At 43.8% G+C, this 12,353-nt stretch overlaps 1 protein-coding gene across 3 annotated transcripts in view; it reads right to left on the bottom strand.

The window, feature by feature from the left end:
* Positions 1 to 12,300, bottom strand: part of LOC143368728 (G-protein coupled receptor Mth2) — a 37,903-nt gene extending 25,603 nt beyond the window's left edge. The window contains exons 1-4 of one of the 3 annotated variants that reach the window (XM_076811748.1): positions 11,882 to 12,300; positions 9,761 to 11,328; positions 7,654 to 8,052; positions 6,252 to 6,638 (exon numbers count right to left, since the gene is read on the bottom strand). In XM_076811748.1, the coding sequence (XP_076667863.1) occupies positions 6,252 to 6,638; positions 7,654 to 7,938 (672 nt within the window). In that variant the 5' untranslated portion in view covers positions 7,939 to 8,052; positions 9,761 to 11,328; positions 11,882 to 12,300. Of the gene's footprint in view, positions 1 to 6,251; positions 6,639 to 7,653; positions 8,053 to 9,760; positions 11,358 to 11,881 lie in introns of those variants that run through there. The other 2 variants (XM_076811750.1, XM_076811751.1) reach the window with 2 other exon arrangements.
* Positions 12,301 to 12,353: the final 53 nt, after the last annotated feature.

Genomic DNA, 12,353 nt, shown 5'->3' on the forward strand with positions numbered 1-12,353 from the left:
AAGAGTGTCCCGTAAATTGGCTTCAAAATTGAGTTACGTAATGGATCTACGAGTACGTATATAGGTTGATAAAAACGTAGGTCTATTTTTTATGCGCGCCACTGCGGCGAGGTAGAAATCTGAAAGTTCTTGATCTACTTTCTACAGGAGTCGTCTATTTAAAATTAGCTTGATTCGCAGCGCTCTAGTTTGCACTTTTCGGAGGAATTATGTACCCAGGTATTTAACACGAAGATGTATTATAGCTAGTAACAGTGTCAAATGGTATCTCATTTTTAAACTCTATATAAGCAAGTCAGACTTCCCACGAATTACACTTCGAAATAGAAAGTGGGTTAAAGAAACATTATCAGTTGAGGGGCACGATGCTCTCCGGCTTGTTAATTAACTAATTTCATCACCCAGCCGATTAAAGAGCCATAAACCATCAGCAATGGTTTCAACATCAATCCCATCAAGTTTTGCTCCTCCGTCGAGCAAGAAATCGAACGAAAACACAGCCATTAAAACCCTATTACTATCCAATCACAAAACCTCGACAAATTGAGAGTAATCTAAAACTAAACACCTGCAACTGCTGCAAAACACTGACACTCGGTCCAGCCTTTCAGGCACCGTTAAAAATAATCAACAGAAGCAACGACGATCCAAGCCATTGCGTTCCAGGCGCAAGGGAAAGCTGAAGATCGTCGTTAAAATGAAGCGATCAGCTCTTTGGGTCGTTAACGCTTAAGTGGAGCAAGGTTCGGACAAATGCCACCTGAAATCGGTCAGATTCTTCAGGGCGACACTAATGAATATTTGAACAGAAAATCTTCACGAAAGCTCCACCAATGGATAGACAATATTTTTCCGATGAAAACGAGTACAAACACGACCATATTCGTGCTACTTTAAATTATACATAATTAAACCTACAGCAAATAGGAAAATTCAAATTTCCTATATTTTCATATTAGCATAAATAATGGATGAGTATATTACTTATCGACTACCACATATCCAAACCAAACACAATACTTTTAATACTTTCAACAAAATATCGCCACAAAAACGTCCCAAAACCGTGCGCAGTGCGCGAACTCCTCGGCGTGGAAGCACGCCGTCGCCAGTCACGGAGTTACAAACGCTCGCGTAGGAAGGAACCAGGTGAATTCCAACGTCCGTCAGAACTTCTGGATCGTAGCCGTTTCGTGGCACGTTTCTCTAGCCCTGTATGAGGACGGGGAGCTGTAAAGAGGGAGCAGGAGTACACAAACGTTTCCAGGAGAATAAAACTCCAGTGTTACCGGTTACTAGGGTCGTCGTGCGAGCAGACACGCGAGAAAGCAGGACGAGAGCCACTGGAATAGCCTGTTTAGAAGAAAAAAAGGGTAATGATACGGTGGCTGGGGCCTCGTGTTAATCTTCCACGCGGGAGGGGGCAACGCGTGGAAGATTAACACGGCTCGTCGTAGCTTTGTTTACGATAAACTATCGCGGGAGGTCTCCGCCGGCATGATCTCATCGACTGCTGGCATACTGCAACAGGAAATCCCCCGCATATCTCGAATAAACGTGTCAAGAGTGCAACCGTGTCGACTCGTCATATGGTAATAGAGACCATGTGAATAGGCGAACGCGATAACCAGTTTTCCTGCACGCCGTGGGTACGGGAAGCAAAGAAACAACGGGCCCGCGGTTTGCAAATCAATCTACGCACTTGGATCGACGGAAATTGCCTGGGGAGTCTGCTGGAGAAGTTGTTTTGAATTCGGAAGCTCGGTGGCAGACTCTTTCCTCCGTTTTGTGCATTGTACTGGAGGAGAGGATGGGAAGTCTGTTCCGCTAACTTTGGGTTAAAGTTTTGCCCGAACATCTGATCATTACACTGGTAGTTTTCGTGTTGATCATTGCGAAGAGGCATTTTAGAAATGACTGTGCCAGAATTAAAAAAATCCTCGTGAAATGTTCTAGGTGCCAATGGTAATACTGTGATATCGAATTCCACTGCAATTTCTCTTTGTAAATAGGTTACCAATGGTACTAAAAAATGGTACCGCTGGGTACGTCGAACGTCACTTTTGTAGAAAACAATGTAAGAGCCTATTAATAGTAATAGTACTACAGTGATATATTAATGCAAAAAAATAGAACATTTTGTGATGTATTTGGGTTATTGTGTGTCTAGTTAAGTATATTTAGCAATAAAATAATTTAAAGTCAGGGAAGCTTTTCCTCTCTCCTGAAAAATTTATCTTTGGCACTTACAGTGTTCTCTACAAGGACTCTTCAATTATGTACAATTTTATCGTGGTACTGACTTGGAAAATTATTGCAAGGGAAGACGGAGTGCCTTCAACTTTTGGAGCGAATATCACGCGTTAGTTTGATCTGTGTGGAATCGAGAATGTAAAGACTCGTTATAAGGGTCGTATAAAATTCACAACAGTCTTAACTTTTAACTCCAAATAAGTAGGTACCATTCGAGGCTGGTCTACGGCACAGAATTTTCCCATCGTGTTAACGAAAATATTTACCTTCCCCGTGCAGCTTTTCATGTTCGGAAAGTATACCGGGCTTTCCATAAAAAGCTCGCCGTGCAGTTGTAAACACTGTAGGCAGCATGTGCGTTGGATTGACAACGCGCACGGGAAAACGCAAAGCGAAGAAACACCCGTTACGAAACCTGTTCCTCCAGTCCACGAATTTTTAACATGAACGTTCGTTTTATTTTTATTATCGCGCAGGTGGATTCACGTTATATACGCTATTTCCAGTATTTCATCCTTCTTAAACTCCTTGGCAAATTCCTCGCACGATGCATCCAATGAGAGATGGTTAAACGAGGCGAAATTCTTTTAGCAAGGAGATGTTCAGTGTCGCTCTGAAGCTTAAGCGCTATTGAGGAGTGTCGAATAATTTTGCAGTTATTAGATTTCTACTATGTGCCACCCTTTCGACAAAATAGGAAACATAACCGTACAAATACATTAAAACTGTAAAGATGTAAACGTGGTCATTTGATAATTTAAATATGAAATCGGCAAGATTTATGTTCCTGAATTTTTTAAAATTCAGGTTTGCAGCTGAAAATTCTGAAAAAATTCACAGGCTTGGACACCAATGTGTAGAATGTCCCTGTTTTTTTGTATAATTTTCTAGCGAATAGAAGAAAAGTAATGGAGCTTAAACTGCAAATTAAGTTTCGCCCCGTAACTACCCTAGTAGCAGAGGTGTCGGTTTGATATTTGACAGAAACAGTTTTCTTTTAAGAACCTACCGATTGCTATACATCAAGTTCAATTTGGTTCGGGGGTATTTTGTTACCATACTTATTCGACTACAGGTGCCATTCTTCCAAAAACGGCACCTATAGTTCACCCTTCTTTTCGTAGTTTCAATATTTCTCATATTCAATATTCCTATTTAATTAATAATATCGAATTGCATGATGTCCTCCTATCTGTTTTGTTAAAACGTCCCCAGTTGCCATCCCGAGCCCCTCTGAAATAATTCTTGCGAATGCGCAGTTGTTTGTCAAAAGCAGTCGAACTCTTGGGAATTGTTTTCCATGGAATTCTATTCCATTAAATTTTCTTTTATCCTAATCATTCCATGAGTCACTTCGTGGAAGATCGCGTGGAAGCCTAGACATGTCTGCACCTTTCAACGACGGTGTCCGAAGTTTTTTGCGTCGATGGGCTGCATAAGTGAAACGAAACACGAGGAAAAGTTGGCGAACAATACCTATATATCGCGCAAAAGTATTACGAGCTGACAATCTGCTGATTACTCCGAACAGGCATGTTGCTCAACCTGGTAGTTACACGCAGGCTTGTAATCGGCATTGCTCGTGCAGCCGCGTTCTCACAGGTGCAACGTGTGGAGCAAGACATAATTATTAACAGTAGAAGCAGGATCAAAATGACTTGTTAAAAGAACATGACTTTAAAAAGAACGAGACATGCGTTTTTATATATCTTTCTGCTTTATTTAACTTGCACTTGTTTTCCGTATTTTATGCAAATGACGAAACCCTTATCTGCACTGTCAGTATCTTATGCCCTATTTTTGCTTCCGTTTCCTGATTGTCGATGTTCTTTTTCACGGACAAATGAATCACTTTCATCACAGTCAGTGTCAGAAAATTTTTCGTCTAAATTGTTTTTGTTCCTAGTAAATTTTTTTGTACAGATCACGTTTAAAATAAAAGTCTGAATTTCAATGCTTTTCATTCTTTTTATGAACAAGCGAATGGCATGGAAAAGGACAATGAAGAATACAACAATTAAGCAAACATAACACGCAAGTACTGTTTGGCATTTTTTGTAGAACGTATATGTGCTGAAATGTATTTAGTTTTCTAAAAAGAGTGTTTGAACTGTACGGAAATACTATGAGAAAGAAGAAAACTATTTTACAGAATTACTCAGTTATATATTTCAATAAAAGTGACGAAAAAATTGAGAAACTAAGATATACTAAAAATGAATTCCTGCGAACCTGAGAAATCAATTTCCATTTCGTATTTATCACCAGCGAAATTTACCATTTTACAATTCACCATTAATATACCAGTCAGAGACTTGAAATCTGAAAACAATGTTTCGTGTCCCTTCTACCGCACATCGCACATGTGCGCATAAAACCTAACCCAGACCAGGAAAAAGTCCATTTGCAGTAATGACTCAATTCGTTAAAAAAAAAAACGTTAAAAACCAATGGCCAGTGCGACACGGCCGAACACTATCCAATACCGCTGATGAACACGAATGTCAGACCTGACACGCCAGCCCTCCCCAACTGATAAGGATAACATTTCTCATGAATGAAGAGGATCGAAATAGATTCACCGGGAGGTAACGCAGTTACGCAAAAGGGCGTGCCGAGTACACGAACGTGCAAACGATAAATTACCTCATCATCGCCATGGTTTGTTTCTCCTTTCGTGTGCAAACAAGTTGCCTTTTTGTTTAGCAAACCCTCTCCCCGATGAGTTTGCTTCTACGCCGCCTGCCGCCGTCAGAAATAGCTTCCATAAATTTGTTAAGCAGATGAGAATGGATCCTTTTATCTAGTTGAAGACGTTTTCTTTTTACGACACATCTGACGAGTGCTATCGAAAAGCAACACTTAAATAAAATAGGTGTGGCAGCAGTGGCGCGACCAGGGGGAGGGTCCGAGGCAGTGGCGCACTCAGGTTTTAATCTTGGAGGGAGCCGAGTTAAAATGCGGACAAAATTATTTTTAACAAGAATTTATTTAATGGAATTTAAGTTAATACAAATTCACTGAAATTCCTTAGGTGATTACGAAAGTAATTCAAGAGCTTTGTAAAAAGAACAGAAACTGGATTTTATTCTTTAAATAAATTTTCATAACCACCTAATGAATTTTATTTAATTCGCATTAAAAATATTTTTATCCCTTCAACTCCGCTCCGCCCAAGATTAAATTCGGAGCGCACTACTGTGTGGCAGGGTTGCATATGGGTGGCACAGAACTTGATAGGAACTTGGGTGAGAGCGGGCACACCTCCATTCGCAATGCCCTCTGCAGAAAATGTAAATGGGGCGGGTGCTTCAAGTTTTAACTGTTCAGTATCATGAAACCCAAAGCGTTGCTAGATAACGTCCCGCTCTTCGGGGAAATTAAGTATGGAGAACAGCATCGAAATTGACCTCCCTCGAATCCACTCGCTCGTCAGCCATTCGTTCTAACTATGTAGTCACGTTTATTTCACAGCGAACCGTGAAATATGAGATGGCGATTCTCCGTGAAACCGCGCTTCCAACCTCCCTTCCGGAATATTCGAATTACCGCGGAAAAAGCGTCTTCGAGGGAGAATTCTATAGCGCAATAAAAACAGAGCGTCGTTCGTGGAAATGGGGCAATGTAAGACAATATTTCAGCACGAACGCGTGATCTTCCTTCGGGAACGATAATTGACGTTCGGAATTATTCGTCCCGGCACCTTTCACTCTGCAGGAACGTCGGGAAGTGGGAATGAAATTCTTCCTAGCGGAAGTTCGAGGAAATTTTTGAAACTCTAAGCTTTCAGGACTTCTCGAGGAATTCTCGATAAAAGGTCAGAAAAAAATCTCTGCGTCGAAGCTCTCCAAAAACGTGGAACTTCTGCTTTCGAAACCTTCAGTGCCCACACAGCTTCCATTTAGCTTAGGGAACTTCAAAAGACTCGTCTCTTTGATCCCAAAAAAACTTTTGCTTCACCCGGTTCGTAGAACTGGTAGATGCTGGCGTGTACTCACTTGTAAAGCTCCATTCTCAAATGTGATGTCTCCTTCGGAGATTGCGTACGTGAACATCGCTTCTGTGCAATTAGGCATGCCTGTGCTGACTTTCAGAAAATCCACCTCGGCGAACTTGCCCGCGAGGAATGGTAGAAGCTCGTCGGTGTCCGAGTAATTTCCGATCGGGTTGACGTAAGTGTCGATGTCCAACGCCGATACGCAGCTTTTCGAGCGCACGTCGAAGAGATTGTTCTTTGGGCAGCATCGCCGGACGTCGAATAGTCGTGGCAGTGACACGGACTGTGTCTCTTCAGCCTCCTCCCTGTCTTTGTTCGATCGGCAGTGGGCAACTATGGGGACACTCTCGTTGCCTTGGACGTGCAGAATTTCGAGGCAGAGCGGTAACTGTGAATGAAATTCAGTGGGAATTACTTTTACCCCTCCTGTCTCCTTCGTCAGATGAAAATGAAATTTCGTAACTTCGTGAATATGGATTTTAAGAGAAATTGGTTGGCAAGGATATCGAAGAATTCAAAGACTGCTGTACGATGGCTGTGCGATATTCTTTGTTCCTTGTGGTTTTCAATTTTCAAGACTCTCCAAGTCTCTTTTAATTGTTTTGGTCGAAAGTATATAGTATTGAAAAGTATTGAATAGCCGTGAATAGTATTGAAAAATATTTAAATACGCAGACATTTTTTGCAGATTATAAAATGATTGCAACTTGAGTGATGTTTTTTTTTTAGTTTCGAAGTAATTTACGTACTAAGTAATAAGAAGTCATCGTCGTATGATTATTTGAAAAATATGTATAATTCGTAAAGAGAAAGAATTATCAAATGAGTGTAAAGCATTTTTCTTGGCCAAAGTTAAAAAGTGTGTTGAATGAAGTAATCAGAAGTTTCTGAATCTCAGTGCCACAACCATCTGCTGCAACACTTAAGGGGACTAGGCAGTCTAAAAATCGATTTTTTTATTGAAAAAAATCCGGTGACTTCGTAATTTTTTTATGAAAATCTCAAATTTTTACAGTAAATTTCAGTCGAAGTCTCTGTTTGCAGATTTCTGAAGGTGACATTAATTTTCCCTCGGCCAGATAACGCTTACCAACCAATACCATCACTCAATGAAAAATCAAAAAACTCTATCTCCCTCCAAAAACCCTCAGACACCTCGAAAAACAAATTCTACAAAATCGACCCAAGAAAATGAACGCCAGTTTGCCAAACGAGGGTGCAAGCGCCAAGGACTAAGACGACAGGGGACGGTAGACGTGGAATAATCAATGGGACGTGTCGGCTCTAAAAATCACTAGGAAAACAACTAGGCCCCGTTTACTCCGCGCGTTCGATTGCGCGCTCGCCGGGGAATTTACGACTGGCAGAGGGTTTAATGGCGAAATGGCCGATCGGCTCTGTACCTGCAGGAGATCGGTGGAGGCGATCTGGAAGAGCGGCGTCGTCGTGACGTCGTCCACTAGCTCGCAGACCGGGAATCCGTTCTCGTGGACGAGTTCGCCATCGTAATGGAAGCTGTGGAGCTCTATGGCGCGCGGGGGCGTCGGGACGCAATTCACCTTCGATTGACCGGAGAAAATCTCCCCCGCAGGGCAACACTTCCTCAGCCGCGGGCTCGAGATTCCTACCACAGCTGCTGACAGCCAGACGAGACCCAGCAGAGCCAGTCTTCCTATGGCACTCGTCATTTTGAAGCGCAGTCGCTGCAGCAGCTGGATGAATGGCGCTTCGATAATGGCCCCCGAAGGGAATCTCTGTTTCCTCTGTTTCGGCGGACGTAGCTCTGCCCAGGTTCGTTCTTTCTAGACACAGAGTCGTCAGTGACTGTTAATCGATGATTAATTGGGTAGAGTTGAAAATGTGCTGCGAATATTTTTGATCTTGGGGGGGGTAACTCCAGTTTCAGGGAGAAATTAAATTGTGAAGAGAATGCAAGGGACTAACAAGGGATGATCCCGAGCCCGAAAATTCAAAAAATTCTGAAGCTTTGGGAATATGTAGGGAATTTCCTCCTGATTACAACCCAATTTTTGTTTGCTGTCCAAATTCACTCTAAGGGGGTATATTTGACCCCTGCAAATCCGGATATTTTCCGATTTTGTGTTATAACTCGTGAACTGCAAAATATTTTGTTTAGCAAATGTTAGATCTAATTAAAAGAAGTAACTTTTGTCTTGAAACTTGTTTTCTATCTCTTACAGTTTGCGAGTTATAACACAAAATCGGAAAATAACCGAATTTTCAGTGGTTAATTTCACCCCTTCGAGTAAATTTGGGCAGCAAACAAAAATTGCGTTGTAATCAGGAGGACATTCCCTACATATTCACGAAGTTTCAGAATTTTTTGAATTTTCGGGTTCGGGATCTTCCCTTGTAAGTAATGTGAGTGATTATTGTGTTGTGAGGATTTTATTTTATGAGTATTGGTGGAGGCTTGTTTTGTTTATAGTAGCGGGGGTTTATTGTGGAACTTGGGGGCAGGGGTGTAATAGTTTGGGTGATTTTTTTATTCAGAATGTGAAGGATAGTGTAATTAAGGGTAGTTTTAAGTTTCTATAGAAGATGCTATTGTTCTTAAAAACAGCTTTGTAATATTGTTTAGGGTGTTCTATTAGTCTTCTTTATCTTTCACAGTGTTCTTGGATTCTATCTTGAGTGTAGCATATTTTTGACACGATGACATCATCGATGCACTTTCGGATAACTTGCGCAATTCGGAAGTGTCTCACAGAAAGATTGCGCTGCATCGACTGAAATATATTATGAGCAACTAGGTGGGAGCATGGGAAATAAGATGGATGAGGTTAAAGTTCCCTTCGAAGTTCCGTAAATTTCTAATACAGTAAGATCTCCGCACCTTTTCATTAAGGGGTCATTTTACTTTGATCGGTCGAAAAATGGAGCTATTTTAAAAAAATTTTTTTTATGAAATCACCAGCGCCACAAATATGCCTCTTTTTGAGGTACCATATTCAACGCTATACAAAAATATTTAATACAAATTGAAAAAATTATTTTTAAATTTTGTTCTATAATATAGTAGTAACTTAATAAATACCAAAAAGAATTATTTCATGCTATGTTCTGTTACTCAGAAAAATCTTTAAAAATAGTTTAACTTTTCAGCCGATCAAAGTGGGATGACCCCCCAAAAGCTAAACGGCCTTTCTTAATTGAAACACCCAAGTAAAATACTATCTCTAAATTTCTTCTTAAAGCCCTCCGCAATTTACAATCTACATCCTCCATCAAGAATTATATCCAAACAACATTTCCCCTCAAAAAGCTCCCACTTCCTCGTCCAGTAAAAAACAAAAAGCGCCCTTTTCTAAACATTTTAAAATCTAGCCCCCAAAGAATTACAAACCCCACCACCCCTTAACCAGTGCCAAACACGCAGCTGTTCAACAACCATTACTAACCACAACATCCCTATACGTTCAAAGTATCGTTGCTAATTAATTGGCACTCGTAACCCCCGAAAAAGCTGCATTTCAAACGAGGACTTACCACTCGACAAACAATCGAACTACCGCCACCGTGCTGCACAGTTGCAATCACCTATGGCACCAAAATATTTGCACAAAGTACACACCGAACCCTCGTGTCCGTTCTTTGACGTTTCGCGCGGCGGCGGTCAACCCTTTGGAAGGTCCGCGGGTGGAGGTAGCGAAAAATCGATAGGATCCCCGTAAAAGGTCCGCTGTTCCCAACCCCCCTGAACGATACCTGGCCGATGTCTGAGCGCCGGTCCCCACAGCTTGATGGCTCTCGAGCGGCTCTTGAAGCAGCTGCTCAAGCCCGAATCATTTCAGCCCCCGACCCCCGTCCAGCCGCGTGGACTTTCCGAGAATAGATAACTAAAATCGCTCGGGGCGGTCTACGCTCAACCAATTACCGAACCGTTCCCCCTTTTTTTCTTCTATTTCCGTATCGCTTTACGAGATCCCCGCGGAAATCAGCGGGACCCGGGACTTTGATCTGTCGTTCATCGGCGGCTATCGTCAACACAGTCGCGAGTCAGGCGCACGAGGGAGCTGATTTTATTGCGGGCATAAGTGCCAGGACGATTGACTGGCGGTGACGTCGAGCGCGAAGGGAAAGCGGCTGTTTAAAGGAAGCTGCCTGCCGCTTGAATTCGCCCGATAGATCGGGCGGTCCTGCGGGAGCGATCCGTGGGTGCGCGCGATCGATACCGCCGGTGGACGCTGCGCGATGGTATTCTTCGCCGAGTCCGGCTGAATCCCAGCGGTAATCTTGAAGTGATTCAGTGGAGGCGCTGGTCGATTAAATCGTCGCTTCCGTTGCATAATGCAACGCGATGCACGCACGCAGCTGCATCCCGGTAATCTCCAGAGAGGACCCCGCGCAATTATGAAGGAGCTATTACTCGAAATTAGCTGGCACGTTCCGCGCAGAGTAATCCGCGCTTGTGGGTCCCTGGACCGCGAGCTCGTAGGGAACTTCGCGATTCCTCCTCGGTTCGCTGGCCAAAAGCTTCGCTTTTGGATACTCCGCAGGCTCCGCGAAATTATTATTACTCCCTCACCTCCCAACACCTCTGATTGATTCCAAAGTCCGCGGTGGCTGTTCTTTGTACCAGCGGTCACGTGCCCTTGCACTTTCTTCTTCTCTCAACTCTTCTCCGCGATTTCTTATTCTCACCGCGTTGCTCCCTGCTTCGGTGATTGTTCCTCAACGTCCCTGGGACACCCAATCGCGCACTGTGCCTTCTATTGAGTCACTAGTTTCCTTGAGATTCGTTGGTTGCCTTTCATCCACTGTCCACTTTCACCACACTCGTTTCCCTTTTTTTAAGCGCACCGTGCCTTTGGTATCTCGTCCGGTTTTCCGTCGATTTCACTAGTTGCCTTTGGACACAGGCTTCTCCTGCACAGATTCAATATGTCCACGTAGACGCGCACCGAGTGTTCTTTATTTATTTAACTAGCTCCGCGCGGAGAGCACTCGATTCTTTCGACCGCCCGTATAGCCTGGTTTCCTGGCTCAATCCCAGTGGATCATTTGTTCCGTTGCTCGTGCACAAGTGATTCCTTCGTTTAAGACCTGGGTCCCCTCTGTAAACGTAATCTGGTTCTTACATCCCTCTCGCTCACCCCCCCCCCTCTACCCTCCATCTCCCTCCTCTTCCCTAGATTGATCTCACAATCTCTGCCGCCCTCGTCTGGAATTTATCACCCCTTTACACCCTCCTTTACGTCGCGCTTTCTTCGCCCCTAGTTATGATTATTCCTCTGGCATCCCTTGCCAAGCGACTTTGCAACGGGAATCCATCGCTTCCCTTCAACTTACGAGGCGCAATTATCCCAACGACGCCTTCTCAAACTTCTCTTACATACCTACTTGACGATCGCAACGCTTCTTCTTTATGAACCTTTGCGACGCTTAAACCTCTGCTGCGACCAGCAATGAGCATCGAAGATCAGTCCAGTAGGAATCTCCCTCGGCAGTTACTCCTTCGTAATACTCATTGATTAGCCTTACCAATCCTCCTTCCCTCCGCTCAATAGCCCCCGGAATATCTACCATCGAAATCAGTACCAAGTTCCCTCGAACCCTCCCTCCCCCACAGAATCAATCCTCCCTCGTTCGCAGCTCATTCGAATTCACCTTCGATAGCCCTATGTGCGCGACCTCGATCTTCCTCTTCCGTCGAGATCCCGCGTCGAGCACACGCCTCACTCTCGTCCCCGGTGCATTCTTCCGCGCGTGCAATTCGTGATTGCAATTCTTGAAACGATGGCGGGAAATCCCAGGCGTTTCGTGGCAGGTAAACTGGAGCTAGTGGCTATAGCGTTTAACGCGCGAGTGGTCCGCTTTCGCGGGGCAGGGGCCTCTTTTGCGGGCCGCTTGCAACGGATCCTTGCCCTTATCGTTTATCGTCTTCGTCGGAGTTTGCCCGTGCTCGTGGCGATTCCCGCGGACGTGTCTGCATATCCGGGACACGCAACGACGCGGCGAATGCGAACGCAGAAACGCGACTGATCGCTCGCACCAGCGGACAGCGGAGATCAGACAGAAGTTCAGCCAGGCCTGGTGGACGAGACCGACGAAGAGACCATACAGGACGCGCCTCTTTCCG

The sequence above is a fragment of the Andrena cerasifolii genome, chromosome 5 (genome assembly GCF_050908995.1).
Source record: "Andrena cerasifolii isolate SP2316 chromosome 5, iyAndCera1_principal, whole genome shotgun sequence".
Taxonomy (NCBI): domain Eukaryota; kingdom Metazoa; phylum Arthropoda; class Insecta; order Hymenoptera; family Andrenidae; genus Andrena; species Andrena cerasifolii.